This window comes from Meleagris gallopavo, chromosome 1 (genome assembly GCF_000146605.3).
Source record: "Meleagris gallopavo isolate NT-WF06-2002-E0010 breed Aviagen turkey brand Nicholas breeding stock chromosome 1, Turkey_5.1, whole genome shotgun sequence".
Classification (NCBI taxonomy): Eukaryota; Metazoa; Chordata; class Aves; order Galliformes; family Phasianidae; genus Meleagris; species Meleagris gallopavo.
This window is the reverse complement of record NC_015011.2, coordinates 90,161,695-90,180,637: the sequence shown is the minus strand read 5'-3', so window position 1 is coordinate 90,180,637 and position 18,943 is coordinate 90,161,695. Positions and strand designations below refer to the sequence as shown.

Sequence of the window (18,943 nt, the reverse complement as noted above, 5' to 3'; positions counted from 1 at the left end):
TGGGAACTGGAGCAAATTTCATAAATCTCTCTTCCAAGACATAGTACAGCTTATGTCTAAAATAGTTTACATAGCCAGGTTTTATTCATAAACTCAGTAGAGCATTAAGGTTACTTCTCATGGAATGATTTGTGAGTTTTGAAATGCACAGAATCATGGGATATGAGCAGAGGTTTCCTCAATTTTCCTTTTCTGTTTGAAGGTCTTACAAACCAATTGTTCTGGTTCCTCTTGGAAGAAGGAGTTTGTTTTCTTCATGCAGCCTGCACAATTTACTTACCAAAGGCTTTCTACCTTGCTTGTATGTGGCCACTCTGCATGCTGTTACTTTATTTGTGTCAAGCTGTGGTTGTGGATCTGACCTAAAGGAAGACGAGCAAGCTTTATGCACCATCCAACTAACTCAGTCGCTATTAAACTCCACTAACTGTGCTCAAGCTCTTAAGTCTTTTCTTCTAGGCTTTTGTCTATCACCTTTTGTGTTAAAATACAAACAAACAAACAACAACAAAAACTAAATTAAACTAATTTATAGCACGTAGTAAGAAATTACTAAATTTTCTGAAAAGACAAGACCTTCATGCTGTAAAACAGAACCTGAAAGCATGCTGTTTATAATGACCATGATCAAGAATTGGATCTTTATCTTTTTTAAATGAGACTTTCAAAGCATGCAATACATGGAGGCAGTATACCTATAGTTGAGCAGAATTGCTGAAGGCTAGCTGAAACTGAGTTTTGAAAAACAATAGCATGTAAAGAGGTGATCATCTGTCTGTTAATTTCATGGATAGCTTTTGGCAGATGGGTATTGGTAGTGAAGACTACCAGTAATCATTATTTGAAATAATTGAACTTTTTGTCTGCTTTGAAATGCATATCTGTGAGGAGGAGTTTGATTTGAACCTCAGAAGATACTAAAAGCTCAGCTATGAGTATTTTTCCATTTATTTAAATATGATTTAAGTTTGTAGAGAAGCTTCATTCATCTTTTCAAGAGTGTTTTTCTGTTAATTTGAGGACAAATTCACTGTATTTCTGCTTATTTGAACTTTTCTTTGTTGATGTGGAATACGTAGAGCCTTAAATCTGCAGCTCCCAAAGAGAGTTTGGCCTTTTCCCTTTTTTTATATTATTTTTTTTATTTTTTAAAATAACTAAGAGAAAAATTGCAGGTTAATATTCAGTGGAATGTTCTGATTAGTGGTAATGCTAAGAAGAAAAAGCAAGAGGGATTTCCTGGAAAGAGTTACATAGTTAAACTGACCGAGTGAAGTTTGAAAATATGACATTTCTTTATTCGCTTTAGCATGAATCTTTAGTGCTGAGCAAGTTTCTGTGAAACTGAATTCCATGCAGTAGAGGAGTCACTAAATACTCAAGGATGTTGACAGGATTCCTTGCTTTGGAAGTACCTATGTTAGTGAATCCCTTTTTTCTCTTTCTTTGTCCAGGGTGATGTTGGGCTCGCTATGGGCAAACTCTATGGAAATGACTTCAGCCAAACTACCATCTCTCGCTTTGAAGCCTTGAACCTCAGCTTTAAGAACATGTGCAAGTTAAAGCCACTTCTGGAAAAGTGGCTCAATGATGCAGGTGAATGAGTCTGTGTATTTCTTCACCAGCCTACCAAAATCAATAGGATTCTGAAAAACTCTGGAAAAAATGCTTCGTTGGTGCCCTTATGGTTTTATGAAGCCACTGATCTATGTTCATGGGACAAAAAAGGGTGCAGAAATAAGTGTCCATTCTTCCCTGTGGGTGTGCCCACGTATGTCTGAAATAGTTCCACTGTGAACTTCTAGAATTGTGTTCTACAGTCAGCTGAATAATTGCATGGGGTGAGATGTAATGTGTGTCATGGTTTTCCTCCTTCATGTATGTTAATGCATATAACTTCTAATCTTCCTCTAGCTTTCTTTTTCAGATGTGTAATAAGAGAGAGTTGCATGCTTTGTTGTTTCAGTAAGCAGAGCTTATTGCATTCATCTCCTCCCACATCCCCTGTGTGCATTCTTTTCATCTCACTCCAAGAGTCCTTATGAGCACTCTCTTTCTCTCCATAAGAAGAGTTGTTAGTTTTCTTTTTCTTCCCAGAATGATTTTTTTTCTTGGGAGAAAGTTACTCATGATGTTAGTGTTATAGTGAAAAAAGGAAAAAGGAAAGAAAAACAAAAAACACCAGAAAATGAAGCTTGGATGGTGGTGCTAGGTGTTAGGATAGACAATGTTAGTGTTGTCAGCTTTTTTTCTTTTGAGTGTACAGTTGTGCATAGCATAAAACGGATAGATCTGCTAAACAGGTGGCATAGACAATTTGTGCCTTCCTATTTTTATCAAGATGAAGAGAGCTTTATGCCATTACCTACAGTATTCCCTGAAATTTTGTAATTAACTGGGTGCAGTGTTGAAATTTTTTTCTGCATTGGAACAAGGAAGTGTCGTTCTGTTATGCTTGACAGGTGCAACTTTGGATAATCTGGATCTATGATAGGAAACATAAAGAACTTCACACTGACAGCTCTAGTCCACAGGACAGCGGTCCCCAAATAGCTGACGTGAGGGAGTGTCATACTTTGCATTTCCTGCTAACCTGAAGAAATACTTGGATCTGTAAAGTGAAGTTAAAGACTGTTAACAGTGCTGGGTTCATTTGCAGCCTGGAAGTTAGGAACCATAGTCTTTGGCTCTCATTCAATTTCTTGAAAATCTTTGAAAGAAAGATTCAGGTGACTGTAAAGGTTATTCAGCTATTTTTGGGTAAAAGCAGGCAGCAGAAGCATACCAGTGATCCCTTCCATTATGTTACATTGCAGTGTTAGAATTTACTGTTACAGAATTTGGTTTGTTCTGTGGGATTTTCAGGATGGAGAAGGGATCCAGGAGGTTTATGGGTACTGTTATTGAAAAAATATAATCTAGAAAATAATGTGGTGAATGTACTTGCCCATTTGAGCCTATGAGAGTGGTGCTAAGCATTATGAACCATATCGTCTACTTATCAGGCACAAACCCTATCAGTGCAGCAAGGGATGGTCTTCAGTGTTACTCAACCATAATTGGTCATTTTGATTGAGCTTCCTTTTGGAACCTGTCAGTTGGTTCTTTTGCACTTTCTTATGCAGAGTGGGATAAGAGTGCATCTTCTTTTTGCTATTCTGTGGAGCCAGAGAGGATAGGATTAGCAGTTGACGACTGGAGACCTTGTAAAGCTAAGGAGGGGGAAACTGCTAGATACATAGGCTTTCTAGCAAAGCTGCATAGCACAGACTATTTGCTAAGATCTCCAGAGAAAAGAGGTTTAATGCTGTGAAGCTGTCTGGGAGATTCTTCTTCCTCTACTGTATTGCAGAGTAGGTAAAAAAAAAATTCAGATTGCTCAGATTTTTTTTTTTTTTGGCTTATTGCTGTGGTTTGTGAATATCAACTGCTGCATTTTTTCCTTAAACTGTAGTTGCAGTGTGAAAGTGTGGGTTGAAATGAGATAAGGGAGAAAGAAACTTTGTATAGGTAAAATAAAAGGGGTACTCTGGTAGAATACAGGAGCAAAGACAGCACCCTCCCGGGCTTAACTCATAGATTTTAAGTTTCAAGTACAGCAATTAATGCAAGTGATCTTTGGAAATCTCTGTATATCTTGAATAGATTCAGAGTGGATTTTAGCAGGCTGTGCACAGATGAAGAACACTTACATTATAAGTTGCACTGCATTCAGATAAAATCTCTTTATTTGTATTAATTTATTTTTTACAGAAAACCTCTCATCTGATTCAACTCTCTCCAGCCCAAGTGCCCTGAATTCTCCAGGGCAAGGAATCGAAGGCGTGAACCGTAGGAGGAAGAAACGCACCAGCATAGAGACCAACATACGTGTGGCCTTAGAGAAGAGTTTCCTGGAGGTCAGTGATGCTATTGTTCAGGTCAACCTATAAAGAAATGAAGCTTTTGTTCAACGTTGCACGTGCTAGAATGAAGCCATTACCATACTATTTAGGAAAATGCTTGTACTAAAGGAGGTAAATTCAAAGACTGTTCAAGGAGCACGCGATCAGTGTCTATTTTAATTTGAAAAATCAACAACAAACAAACATACATGCAACCACCCCACCAAAATCTCATTGGTTCTTACAGTTCATCGACTCAGTGATTTTTTGCAATCCAGGGTGCTCAACAATAGCTCAAAGCTTGATATTGTGCACATCAAAAAGAGTAAAACAGAATTACCTTTTCTGAGGATGGGTGAATGGGTAGCAACATACATAACGAAGTCTCAACATACATAACATTCAGTTCTAAACTACCTTTGTGCAGATGTATGTTCTATTCATTTATGGGAGATGCTAAAAGAAAGCTTTCCAATCAATACCTAGAATTCCTAGAAGGATAAACTTACAAGTCAGATCCTTTCTCTCATAAAGACACATGTGAGCTTTGTCTTCATCACCCATCTTTGAGGAATGTAGCTTACCATTGGTACAAATTTTCCTGTCACTTGGAAAATGTAGGGCAAAAGTATCTATTATGATCTTTCTCTAGAGAATGTACCACTGAGCAGATTCTGCATATAAATAGCCTATCCAGATTTCTGTCTAGTGAAGGAGAAGCTATAATGTAAAGCGTACAAAGGTAATTTCTCACCTTTCAAGTACTTGTTGCCTTTTCTTAGAACCAAAAGCCTACCTCGGAAGAGATCACCATGATAGCTGACCAGCTAAACATGGAGAAGGAGGTGATCCGCGTTTGGTTCTGTAACCGGCGCCAGAAGGAGAAAAGGATCAACCCACCCAGCAGTGGTGGAACCAGCAGTTCGCCCATCAAAGCAATTTTCCCTTGCCCGACCTCACTGGTAAGAATCAAGAATCTGTGTTGACAAAGACCACTGGAAAAGAAAGTTCTCTCTGCGCTCTGTGACAATTGCACGTGCTACACCTTCTTTGTACAGCAGATTTGTTCTCACAAGTGTATCTTTTACTGGCATTTTAAATATCCTTCTTGCATACTACAAAAGCGAGAGAATGCTTAAATCAGGCACTAATCAGGTCCTCACTTCAGGCATTTTATTTAGCCAATTCATGACTAAGTATTCTGGCTAGGAAATTTGCATTTAGGTTGTTGCTTTGGAAATATGCAAGATATAGCCCGTGCTTATATCTGGATTTTCTCTTGACAAAACTGTTTTTATAATATAATAGTAATAAAAAATGCTTAGCAGTTCTACCCCTCCTGCCTTATTTTGGCTGCAGTGGTAAGCAGGTGAGCAGCAGTAAATCATATCATTTGGAGACTTAAAGCATAAAAGTCCGGTGTTGCTGTTGTCACTTTTATTCAGGAGTTATTATATCAAGAAGGCATGGAACAAAGGAAAAAAATAGGTAATACTCATGTAATTAATTTCCCAAACTTGTATTTACCTCAGGTAAACACAAACTTCATGAAAATATGAGTAACAAAACACTTGCATCAAGGTTCCTTCAGCTCCTTTGCTACCAATGTCCATGGAGGTCTGTTTTCATAAATAGAAACAGTAGCTATTAGATTTCATAGTAGCTATGCTAATAGGACTGTGGTGGAATTTATGTAGCCTGTAGTTGTCTTTTTGTAGTATTTATTCCACCTTCATCATTGTAGTAGCTAATATCTTCCAGTACTTCATTAAATCATTAATTTTGGTGATGTGTCATTCTTTCCCTTCATCCTTGTCTCAGGATGTGTGCATGCAACTTCTCATTTCAGGGGAAGGGATATGTTAACTGTACTTAGTCCTTTTATTTTTCTTTTTTTCCAGTTGGAAAGCAAGGCTACATGCCTTGATACCAAAGCAGAACATAGTGACATAGTGATATTGGTTAAAGTGTGCAAGCATTCTTGGACTGCAACTTAAGAAATTTATGTAGGGAAATTTTCTTTTTAATTACCAACAGCCATTGCATATGAGAAATTGAAACGTTAACAACAGTATCCATTTTATCAGTGATATTTCACTAAAGCGTTTTCACTCATTGTAAGCTTCTCTTAAGACTGTATTATCACTCAGATGGACATTCCTCCTCCCCCATCCCCTAGTCTTCACTGGCTGTATGCTCTGTTGATTTCTTTTGTCAGCTCTGGAGACTATGTATGTAGGATGATTGGACTCTGTTTACTAATTTGGCTACAAGTTAACCACGTGACGAATAATAATTTTTAGTAGTATGTCTGGATAACCAATCTAGCTTCCACCCTGACTGCATAAGTGCTAGAGCTCTGTGGCAGGATTGGAGGGGAATGCTGGTTTTGATTGTAGCCTCCTTTTGCACTGGCTTAAGTCAGTCACTGTAACCACAAGGGTTAGCTGTATTAATTTTAGGTCATTCACTGCCCTGAAATATTGATTGTGACTTTGGCCTTAACTGTTCAGTGGACAGTTGACAGATGTGATGCGTAGGCTGCGTTAGTGGGAAGTGTACTGTATGTCTAGTTCTTCTTTATTTCATAGACTATTTGAGATGGACGGAAAGCTCTTAGACCTGTCCCAGTTGCCCCAGCCTTGTTTAAAATGCATAAAGCATTTGACTTCCTATAAGAGGATATGCAGCATGAGAGAGATTTCTCTGATAATGGACTTCGGTAAGAGATGGGAAAAGAGGAAGGTTTTAGCCTGTATCTTAGCTGTGTTCTCTTGGGCAATTTTGAAGTATTAATTTCTCTCATTGGTGTAAAGCAGCCTTCAAATGTTTCTCTTAGACACTATTTCTTGTCCATAAAAAGTCCTTTTTTTTTTTTTTTTTCCGTACATTTGCTTTTGTTTATAAGTGTACTTCTACAGCCTTAGTACTTACGGTGTCTCTCTCCACAGTATCTGCAGTTTATTTTGTGGCTTACTTCTACTAAGCTGTCCATATGTTAAATAAGCTAATGTCATTTGGATGTTTTAAAATTTAGAGAACATTCCTCTGACATGAGGAAACTTAGCAAAATAGAGCTCATAGGTTGCTTGAATAAATGTGAAACATTGCGCTGTTTATCCATGTAAACACAGTACCCTAAAGACCTTTGTTACTGCTGTGGCCTCTCAATCATTTTGTCAGAGAACGAGATGTGTAGCTGAAAAGATGTTTAAACAAAGGAAACACCTTAATAGGAACTTAATAGGAAACACATTAATAGTATCTTTTGTAACTCTGGCAGAGTGTCTCTATCAAACAAGGTTCTGTCTGACAGAAAGGGACAGGTGGAGGGCCAACTTGCAGTCCTGAGACAGTATGGATATATACAGATAAACCTCCCTTCAAATGCTGAGTAATTGAGAGTAAAGATATTGCTGGTAATAAGAGTAGGTAATATGGCTAGCCCACTGAATGCTGAAGTAATGGATTTAGAAGATCCCTTACTAGTTAGTTTATGTGCAGTATTTTCCCTGGTAATATCCTTAGCCGAGGATGAGAAGAAAGAAATGCAAGTCTAGTAGCTACCTGCTTTTGTCAACAGTTGAGCAGTTGTATTCTTTTTCGACCTCCAGGTGGCAACCACGCCAAGCCTTGTGACTAGCAGTGCAGCTACTACCCTGACTGTCAATCCTGTGCTCCCTCTGACCAGTCCTGCTGTAACTAGTTTGTCAGTCACAGGTAAGATGCATGCCATGACAGTTTCTCCACAATTCATTTATTTTTAGTTGTCAGATAAATCATGATGTCAGACAAGTAATTAAGGTTTTATAGAGGTAAAGATTTTGTTGGATTTCTAGTATCCTTTATTGTAGTTATCTTGGAGAAATTTAGAACTCTCTGGGATTTACTGCCTGAGTTTTTGTATAAAGTAGCTATTGGATTTTGATGTATGCAGTGCCTAATGAGATGTGAAGATGTTTCAGACAGATATCTATAATCTGCTGGGCTGGAACTGAAAAGCAGGGAAGAAAAATTGGCTTTATGATAGATAAAGAATCTTTGAAATGTTGTGAACTCATCTTTTGTATGTTGGTTCCAAGCATTCCTTTTCTCTCAACTTTAAACAAAGCTCCTAGGCAGATTTGCCTTGCCCCCATGTTAACCTCTATCATTTTCCCCTTTCAAATTATTCAGAAGGTCTTTCTTTATCTCGGTAGCAGTCACACAGGTCTCTCAGGGCATCTTGTCATTGTTCCTCGTTACTCCACTCTGAAGCTTCAGTCTTTGTGACCATTTGGTTAACTTTCCTGGAGAAACAAACACGGGTGATAGTGAAGTGAAAGGTGCTACCTCCTATTGCTAGCTTCTAGTGCTCCTCTGCCTCTTCTTGAAGTGTCATTCTGTTGCAGACTAAGACCCAAACTCAGCAGAGCCAGACTTCTTGGTTCTAGAAGAATGTGTGTTTACCTCCCTTTCAGTTGGATGTGCAGTTCAGTTCAAGTGGTTTCTGCTCAGTTATATCTGGCTTTTATACTGATATAACCAGACTCAATCTTTTAGGCACAACAGAAACCACCTCCAACAACACAGCAACAGTGATTTCAACGGCACCTCCAGCTTCTTCAGCAGTGACATCACCTTCCCTGAGTCCTTCCCCTTCTGCCTCAGCCTCCATTTCAGAGGCATCCAGTGCCAGCGAGACCAGCACAACACAGACAACCTCCACTCCCTTGTCCTCCCCTCTTGGGACCAGCCAGGTGATGGTAACAGCATCAGGGTTGCAAACAGCAGCAGCAGCCGCATTACAAGGAGCTGCACAGTTGCCTGCAAATGCAAGTCTCGCTGCCATGGCTGCTGCAGCAGGACTAAACCCAGGCTTGATGGCATCCTCACAGTTTGCAGCTGGGTAAGGATGAATTTTTCACACCCTTACAGGTTAAGTGGCAGGAGAGGGAAGGAGAATTCTTGGAATAATTTGTGAGGTCTTTTATATATTACAGTTTTCTGGTAGCTCATTTGGCAGTATTAGTGTCTGTTACCTGAAATTCTGAAGGTTTGCTTACAGATGGTGGAGATATCATTCCCATCAGGGTACACAAACATGGTTTTCATTTTACAGATGAAAAAGCTGTGTTGCAGTGTTGTAATTTGCCAAGTCATCAATCCTACTGCTCAGTTTGACTTAAGAGCTGCAACTTATCAGAAATCATCGAATCATCTCAAATGGAGAGTTGACCTAGGCCTACTTGTCACCTCTGTATTTCTACATCACAATCAATCAAGAAGCTGTAAAAATGTATAATGTGTGTTGAAGTTTCTGCTTTAAAAAACGTTGCTTTGAGAGATGGCTCTTTGTTTCTTCAATTCCTCTTGATTGACATCTGTCTTATCTGAATCTAGGAGGTGATGATAGCTATTTAACAAGTTACAGTTTCCCAAAAATACATTACAGGAATATTTTACAGCTATGATCAATGCAACTTGTAGTTACAGTGCCTGTATTTCAGACATATTGCTAAGCACAGAGCTGAAAGGCAACATCTACTCAAGATATCGTCAAAGAAAAAAATGAAATAAACTAAAAACTAGATTGAGGCCTTAATCTTCTGTGTCCCCCCTGCCATTTTTTAAAAAATATGATCGTATAGTTCTAAACAGTGGTCACCTTTTCCTAAGAGTAACACTCTTTCCCTTTGTCTTTCTTTCTTCCATGATCTTGCTTCCTGCAGAGGTGCCTTACTCAGTCTCAATCCAGGGACATTAGGTGGTGCTCTCAGCCCAGCCCTGATGAGCAACAGTACACTGGCAACTATTCAAGGTCAGTAAAGTTCTTCTTAATGCATCCCCGTTGTACTTCCTTAGCTTTGTTGTTCTCTACCAAAAAAAAGAATGCTGACCCTTCAGAACTGCACATAAGTGTTGTCAGACTAGAGGGTTTCTAAAATTCAAATGCCTGAACTCACTGTTTGTGTCACGGATTCAAGAGCAGGTACAACTTCAGAAAGTAGATTAGAATCATGTATAATCTCTTAGAGGTTCACAGAAGGCCTTTAAGATACTGCGTGTGATCTGAAATCTATTTTCTTGTCTTCCCCCCATAGTTTTAGAGGCATGTGTGTCTCCAGCAAGTTGGAGAGATGCATTCTGTAGTTCTTTTGACATATGCTTGAGCAGGGTTGCACTGTTTCGAGATCTGTAGGAGAGCACTTCTGAGAAAGACTTGATCCTGTCTTCTTCTCAAACGTCTTTTAAACATACAACTGAAAAAAATTCTACCCCTAAAACTCCTTACATTTAACTTTAAATTAATAAATCCATATTTGGAGGAGTAAAGCTTTGTTTTACAACTGCCATGCAGTCAAAAATTTCCTTTAAAAGGTAAGATCTGTTCTCAGTTCATAGTTTGTCATCTATGGGGGGAAAAAGAAAGTTGGTGCAGGTGCCTTAACATCTAGCAAACCTTGTGTATTCAAACATCTTGGGGACTATATGATCTCTCTTACAACCCCTACAATTCTGTGATTGATTCTGTGATCTTCTAAAGCAGTTTAACAAATCTTGTTTGCAGGGTCCAGGAAAGAACTGTTTCACAAAGGGTCACAGATAAATATATGAGATCATAATCTAAGGCAGACTGAACCCTATAGCCTTGTGAGAGTAAGTTGTAACCGCATTTATATGTTGTAATTTTAAAAGTTACTCTCAAGGTTACATGACCTTCATCTTGTGATAAGTGTTGTTTCAAGTGAACACACACATCTCAACCCTCTCCAAGTTACCTGAGTGCACAGATTTTTCTTTGAAAGAAAACACAGAGCAGTGTGGCAGTAAAAGAGCTGAAGAAAAGCTTGATGGAATTAGGAGCAGGTGACAGAAGCATTTTAATATTTGCAAGGTCTTATCCACCCTTCATAAGGATTTGTCATTTAAAAAAAAAGTTACATGTGATGACTGTCATTAGTTGTGTAGGAAGCATTCGCATCAGAGAAGGAAAGTGCAGAGCCCTGTTGCTTTTAGGCACATTCTGCATTTTTGCTTACTACTGATGTTATCTCCTCCCTGCTTAATTTTCCATTTTTTAGCTCTTGCATCTAGTGGCTCTCTTCCAATAACATCACTGGATGCATCTGGAAACTTGGTGTTTGCCAATGCTGGAGGTACTCCTAACATCGTAACTGCCCCTCTGTTCCTGAACCCTCAGAACCTTTCTCTGCTCACCAGCAACCCAGTTAGCTTGGTCTCTGCAGCTGCAGCCTCCGCAGGGGCCTCTGGACCAGTCGCCAGCCTTCATGCCACCTCCACCTCAGCTGAGTCCATCCAGAACTCTCTCCTCACGGTGGCCTCTGCGAGTGGGGCCACATCCACCACCACTACTGCCTCCAAGGCACAGTGAGCTGGGCTGAGCTGTGCTGCCAGCAGCCTTTTTCACTGTGCAGTGGGATTGGCTGCCAGTGGGGTTTATGAACTGAAAAATGTGATGGTCATCCTCTCGCCGTGTTGCTGGGGACAAGGGAGAGAAGGAGAAATATTAAAAAAAACAACAACACAAAAACAAAACAAAAAGCAAAAGCAAAACAGGAAGGATTTAAAGCTGGGACAGACATTTGCCTAATTTTATAATAAACACTGTCTTTTCAGGATCGCTTCATGGATCGGAGAACTTTCTAACCAAAAATGTAAAAAAAACAAAAACAAAAAAAAACAAACAAAAAAACAACAAAACAAAACAAAACAACAAAAAAAAAACAACACAAAAAAAGTGAAAGGACTACTTATCATTTCCAGCAGTCACAATGACAAGTTAAGGTGGGTTTCAGTTCAAACATAGGACGGGGATTTCTTGTTCCTTTTTGGTCTAAATATCTTTCTTTTTTAATTATCATTTTATTGGTCTGTTGTACAGGCCATTATGTCATACAAGGTGTTTATAATCGTATCAATCTTATTGGGGGTTCCTTTCTTAACTGGTACAATTTAGGCAGGCCTGTATTACTGGTGTATCTCTATTATTATTATTATGATTATTATTATTATTATTTTTATATATATAGTTTGGACGCATTTGTCTATTGCTCCTGGATTATTTTCAGCGAGCTCCCACACCGTGGGGGGAGGGTGGGAGGGTGGAAAGGAAGAATGAGCACAAAGAGACTTTCTGTCCTAATCTTCTGGGAACGTTTTGAACAGTTTCCTCATCCTTAAATTTGTCTGACATCTACTTAGAGGGGTCAGAAGGATTAATTTCCATCGCTTGTGCAGGAAGGTCAGTGTAGCGGTAGAGATGGTTGTGTGCAAAGATCCAGGCTGGTCTCCGCTCTTTGAGCAGAGGTAGGAATTAGTTGTGAACTACAGTTCTCTTAATTATGTAGACAAAATGGCCAAACTTTACACTTAGCTTCGTGTGCATGGTTCCTCTTTACTTCAGAGAGTGGAATGTAACCTCCTGAGTCTAGATGGTGTGGCATACTGATGGCTCTTTTGTCCTGTTGAATGGATTCTGCTCTTAAGAACGTACACAAATATTTTTAAGTCACTCAAGCTAATTGGAAGTATATGAAGCAGCATTTACCGTCCTGGATTTCTACCAGATGAATTGGCACAGGATTTCAAAAGGCCTGGCTCTCTCTAATCATAGATGCATTCTGCTTCGTTTACTTCTAATGTTTCCAACGTTGTATTTGGGAGAATTTTCTAGGGGTGAAAAAGAAAAAATAAATAAAAAACTTCTGGCTGCAAAACACCGAAACCAAAACCATAAGAACAGAAGCTGCCATCCGTAATGCCAACACAAGAGAGTTGTCTCTGTTTTTGCACATACCTTGGTGATCTCCTGCAGTCTCTGAGCTGTGATGCTGCTAGCTATGTAGAAATGGCAATAAGCATCTCTGAGCAGAGCGTCGGGACTTACCTGCCACTGTAACTGTCTGATTGATTCTGATCCATACAGCAAAGATATTTATGTGGATGAGGAAGAGTAATGGACTGTACAGAAGTTAGATCTGTATATTCTTAAATATACAATCTAGTATCTGAACCAAAAAGACTTTTGAAAAGAGAAGACTGGATCACTGCAATGCAGTTCACTTTGAACTTCCATTCTGGATGGATTTAATGTTTTCTGCCATGTGTTTAAAACTAGATTTCCTTAAGCAAGCAAGGGTATTAGAAGAGTTCCTTCCCCCCACCCCCTTTCCTGTTGTCACCAGAGTGTTCTGAAATAATGAGCTAATGCAGCTATGTTCATTTTGTTGATGATTCAGGGGGATCTTGGAGTTTCTCATCCAAGATCCAGATGGCAGCAACTTTAAACTCTACATGTGCTCTGGTTGGTGACCTGAGCATGTGGGATTTGCGTTTGCACTCAAGTGGCAGAATCCCTTATCTCTCCCCCCACTGCCTTGGTTTTGCTCTGTTCATCTCTAACTCTCCACCTTCCTGTTTAACTGAATATTTAAACCAGTTATCCCCGTAACTTCAAAACTAGTGAACTGCAAGCAGGGAAACTTAACAAATGTCCGTCCACCGTTTCTAATGTGTTTTTGATTTTTTTTTATGTTTTATTTTTTAAAACTAAGCTTGAACCAAAGTCAATTTCTAGCAAGCTGCTGTACTAATGGACTAGTTTGTATAAGTGCAGTTCAGATGCAGAGAGGCGATAGATGCTACTGACAATTTCTTTTTCATTTGTCTTTTGTTTTTATTAATTTTATATAAAAGTTGCTGCTTGTTTTTAATCCTTTTTTTTTTTTTTTTGGTTGGTTGGTTGGTAATTTGTATTATCCTTGGGGCAGACTCTTAACTTGACTTTAATTTGTTTTCTTTTGTTTGATGTGTAAATAGAATGGCAATGTCAGGGGTTTGTTAATCCAACAGGTCCCACCCTCATCCCACCAGTATGGCTAAAATTACATATTTTTGGAGTGTCTGATGTCTCTCTGACTTCAGGCTGCACAGAAGACTTCTAGGGCTATGAATAATACTGCATAAATGTAAATTTCCCACAGTCATAGCTTCGGAGCGGTAAAAGATACAGCTGGGTGAGCTTCAGGGAGGTAAGGAAGAAGTGGAAGAGGAGATGCTGGTACCCACTGTGTTGGTCTGGAGGCCACAGTGTGGACCACAGTTTCTACCAAAGGAGCACAAGCCCCATGGGACTTGTGTTCAGTGAAGTAAGAGGATGGGGAAAGCTGCAGCTATCATGTTCATTCCTGAGTCTGAAAGTTCCTACTTACTTTCACGCCTGTGCAAAAATACAATTAATCAGGAAGCTTTTTCATTAAAGAAGGGATACGTCGGTCTTTGCTCCGATGGATCTTCTATTCCCTAAAGATGTGGCAGGGTGGGGGGCATGGGTGTTGCGTATGTATAAGAAACACAAAGAAGGGTGGGCCTTAATCAGCATATCCTCTCTCCACAGTTCAAAGAGACTGTGCCATTAGCTGTCTGAATGAGTTTTCATGTCCCATTCTTGCTGGTTTGTGACTGGGAGAGGGTCTTGTTGAGTACATATCTGGAACACTAATGCAGCTTGGATGGTTTATTTATTATAAAAAATCTGCTTTGTTTCCTGACTACCTTTGCATTGGTCACATGGCTTTGGTGTGAGCACCTTAATACCCCCTTTCCCTCCTCCTCTCTACCCCATCACCCTCTCTGGGGCCCAGATTCCAGGGAATTTCTTAGCAAGCCTTTTTCTGAGAGAAACTGGAAACTCAGAATAGCCACATATCTGGAAAGGGCTTGATATAGCTTGTGGAAGCTGGCACAATACTCAAGCAGCACATATCCCATGGCTTTACTCACCAGCGTGCTTTGGTTAAACCCCAAATCAGTTTGCTCAGATGTATTTTCCTGTGACATCCCAATGACTGACCATTGATCTCAGTGCCTGCTTTTCATCCCTTGCAGTGCTTTGTCTCATGGCTGCTGGCAACCTCCAGTGTTTGGGTGAAAGACAGAAATCAGGTGCGTGACTTCAGGGCGTGAAAGGAATGGGAGTGAGATCAAGTAATGGAATTTAGTAGAAGTTTATTTTTTAAATAATCATCTTGCTGACAGAAAAAGTTGTTGCATCTGAAGAGACTAACTACTGTATAGAGACTCAGTCAATGGGATCTTTGTCTGAAGTTCACCTGTGTTTGAAATGGAGAATTACTGTCTCTGGAAGCACTGGGACTTGTACTGTTGCAAACTGGCAGACAGGCACAGAGCATACATGTTGCAAACAATTTTTTTTTTTTTTCCCTCTAGTTAGGCGAAATAGTGCCTCTGATTCCAGTATAAGTGGATTTACATGTTGAATGGAGGTATTTTCTATGACATGCTCATGGTCTTAAGTTCTCCCTTTCTTTTTAGGGGAAGATTTTTCGTTTCTAGGATAGTTTCTAGCAGCGTGCTGGTATATTTGTTACTGTGTTGACTTCTCAGCCAGGATCAGAAGCGTGTCAGTGTGTTAGAATATGTCTGATTGCATCTTTCTTTCTGAGCTCGTGGCTCTGTATTTACAGATCTGTGGGTTGCTTTTCACATTTGCAAGCATGCCAAAGGACATGTGCAGGAAAAGAGAATGAAAAAGTCTCTCTCATATAGCCAAGGACAAAAACCACAAGATTTGCAGAGCCACAAATATAGATATGCCCTGAAGGTCTAGAAGAACTATTTAGGAAATGGTTTCAGGGTGAGCAGTTGTAAGCTGGTGATGAATTTTTTTTCTGTTAGAAAAATTTATTCCTGTTTGGCTTTAGAACAGCTGAACTCCTCAGAATCTGCTCACTGCAGTGAAAGTAGAATTATTCTTTGTGAACAGATCACAGAAAGTACACAGAGGTATTGCTGCTTACAAAAGTCACGTCTGTCTAAACCTCCTTAAGAGGATTTCTTTTGTTTCTGAGTTAATACTGTGTTTCTGTCTCAGTACATTTTATGATTTCCCTGTGTAGCTTTAAGATGGTATGTATGTGCATGCTCTCATAGAATTGTTGGGGAGATAGCATGCTCATTACATGCAGAACCACCTAGTTTGTTTTTAAGAGATTCTTTTTTTTGTCCATCCTATTGGCTAATGTCACTTGAACTCACTGTTTAGTTTTTCTTTGGGGAACTTGTGACATTGCACCACTGCTTTGGAAGATCCTCTGCTTCAGTAAGGAGTTGTTGAAAGTACAAATTAAATTGGATTGCAAAAATCATTTTACCATGAATGAGAAATCTGTGCTCTGATGAACCTTCAAGGAGAACATGCTTGAGAGTTAGTAGGATTGTCATGTAGAAGTGTGCAGCTGCTGTTGCTCAGTGGTTCTGTTTGAGTGCCAGAGAGGTTACTTTGCAAGAGGAAACTAAAGTGCAAGAACATTAGGAGGAAGACATACTCCAATGGCTTGAATTATAGACCTTTCAGAACACTAGAAGCTTCAAGTTTGCATTTTATCTCGAAATGAACAGGCTGACAAAGATTTTCAATGAAAAAAGAGTAGGCCTTGAAGTACTTGGAGTTGCAGCTTGTGATTTCTTGCACCTTTTAGAGTTAATAAGGAAGATGCCAGTGTTAACCACAGTAACTGTCTACTGGTCCTAAAATCCAAGAACAAATGCTGTCTTGTAGTGTGTTAGTTTGTCATTTGGTGAAGAGCAATGTATTGCCTCTATTTTGCTCCTTCTCTTGTTTTACTTTAAATTCATGATGAGCATCAGATCTAGACAAAAAATTTATACTTCTGATCATCTGAAATTCTTTTAGTATGATTAATTCCTTAAAAGAAAGAACCTCAGAAATAAACCTTTTTTGCTCAGGAGGCGGTAAAAGAATAGCTCTTACTAAAACGTGCTGGAGAAAATTCTCTATATGCATCCTCTGCAACAGTTTAAAATATAACCCTATTTACTTCTCTTGCCACTGTATCCTAATGCTTTGGTTTGAGATGATGGTCAGGTGTCACCTTTGTGAGCTTTGCAGTGTGCTTTGGCTCATTGCACATTTCTCCAGCCATGTGATGGCAGTGTTAGTTCTGTTACTCTGTGCACATTGCTATGGAGCAACATTCTTTAAAACAGAAAAGTTTCCACTTTATTATAAATGGAGCACAGAATCTGCTACAGCTGGAACCATACCACAGACACTCTACAAAAGTATCTGATTCACCTTAAGTATCAATTGATAATTCCTTCAATAAAAATTAACTTTATGAAATTCTTAGAGAGACACGTAGCTTCTCATGGCCGTTCGGTTGTCTTGGGCCGTATAAAATAGAGTGTCTGGCCCAACTGTCCAGTGGTTTTAAACCAGAAGTGTAGGTCAATGTATTACCAAGTTAACTGTATTAAGGGTCCTAGTCCCATTCTGCCCCAGATGGTTATGTAATGTTTATACACAGAGCATGATGGATACGCACCATGGATTGGCTAGGGCAGAGTGCTACCAAAGCTAACCTGCTGTTCCCCACTGGATTTCAGGTTGCCAATTCTCACACAGCCAACTTAAATTGTTTTGTATTTTTGTAAGAATACCTCTTTTTATATCTCCCTCGCTTTCCAAAATATTAGAGCAATACAGGATTCAAGGTACAGAATGATAGAGATTCTGCTCTTTTCAGTCATCAAATCTGACTCTTGTTGCTGCTTGTGAGCCTTTCTCTTTTTATGGCCAAGAGACCCCTTGAGTATTTAAGAGATTTTTGACAGAGACTTTGTCTTATAGGGTGCTGCAGCCCACGCCTTTTTTTATGTGAGTGGAGCTTATGTAGTGAGATGTTAGAGGGCTGTAGACTCATAAAACGATGCAGAACTGATATCAAACTGACTAATGGTTTGCAGTTCCTTAATATATTCATATCTTTTGCTCCATATCCAAACTGGGCATGGATCCCTATATGACAAAAGAAGTTGTTCCAATACTATTGGAACAATGAAAAGCGATTCCTGACCTTACATATCTTTGGGGTCAAACGCGCACCAACACACGGAAAAGTATTCTGTCTTTTTTGGTGTTTGTGTCTTCTTCATTCTCCCACTTCAGATATACTCTTAGCGGGTACCTTCACTGAGCTGTTACCCCCATGGGATGCTGTTAGAAGGGCGTTAGGATGATTGCACTGGAATTACAAATGGTTTTACCTTGGGAGAAGGGCAGAGACACCTTTTAGCTGAGTAGACAAACACGGTCTGGTTGTATCAGGTACTTCTTTTCTGACCAAATTCCAAACAATGAAGCAACTACCGGGACTGCTTTCGTTTGGTTTGCACTGCACAGCTAAGCACTGTCCTTCATTGAAATAATCTGGGCCCCCTCCCATCCTCTCCCTCCCTCCTTGTTCCCTTCCCTGTCTTTCCTCTGTGGAAGGTAGCACCATATAGCTCTGAGAACAATACGTGTGGGTAGCAGCTGGCTTCTGGCACCTTCATAAAATACCTCAGCATAGCTTAGCATTGTCGCAGAACTGGTTTTAAACTGAAAAAAATCAGAAGAGAAAAGCAAACTTTATAAATAGTTGAGATAATTCTAGCTGTAGAGTTTAGTTGAACTGATGTTTATTATGATTGATAAACATGATTATGCTGTATGTATTTGAGATCCTGTTTATAGCTTACAACTTTATAGGGTCGGGTGGGGGTGGGTGGATGTTGGGGGCAGAGAAGGGGGTTGACTGTGTTAGAAGGAAAATGTTTGCTCATGAATTTTTTTCCTTGTATCTGTCTTGCCAAAGGAAACATTTTGTCGCTCCTGGGTTTGGGATTGTTGTTTGGTTGGTTTATCTGTGGTCTAATCTGCAGCACGGCACGTGGTGGCATGCAGGTTACTGGTTGGGTTGCTGTTCAGGGTCCTTTCAAGTGTGCGCACACTTCCCTCCCTCTTGGCCCATCCTTACCCTTCGCTGGAATCTAAAGATAAGGCAGTGTGTACGCGGGAGGCTTGGGGGAAAGAAGGTGGCTATATACTGGGTTAGACTCAACCGAGACGTAAATCCGTTCCAGTTAGTTGAGTTTCACCAGAGCTGAATTGGGTCCATTGTGTTTGACTTCGGGGAGGGCGAAGAATGGTTGTCACATCTTAATCTGTCTGGGAGAGCAAAAGTGAAACAGGT

The 18,943-nt window shown here is 39.7% G+C and overlaps 1 protein-coding gene across 7 annotated transcripts in view; it reads left to right on the top strand.

The window, feature by feature from the left end:
• Positions 1-15,103, top strand: part of POU2F1 (POU class 2 homeobox 1) — a 54,886-nt gene extending 39,783 nt beyond the window's left edge. For 4 of the 7 annotated variants that reach the window (XM_010721722.3, XM_003202847.4, XM_010721712.3 and 1 more), the window contains 7 exons: positions 1,455-1,596; positions 3,754-3,899; positions 4,667-4,846; positions 7,499-7,604; positions 8,427-8,772; positions 9,596-9,684; positions 10,949-11,552. In XM_010721722.3, the coding sequence (XP_010720024.1) occupies positions 1,455-1,596; positions 3,754-3,899; positions 4,667-4,846; positions 7,499-7,604; positions 8,427-8,772; positions 9,596-9,684; positions 10,949-11,259 (1,320 nt within the window). In that variant the 3' untranslated portion in view covers positions 11,260-11,552. Of the gene's footprint in view, positions 1-1,454; positions 1,597-3,753; positions 3,900-4,666; positions 4,847-7,498; positions 7,605-8,426; positions 8,773-9,595; positions 9,685-10,948; positions 11,743-14,774 lie in introns of those variants that run through there. The other 3 variants (XM_019619962.2, XM_019619960.2, XM_019619968.2) reach the window with 3 other exon arrangements.
• Positions 15,104-18,943: the final 3,840 nt, after the last annotated feature.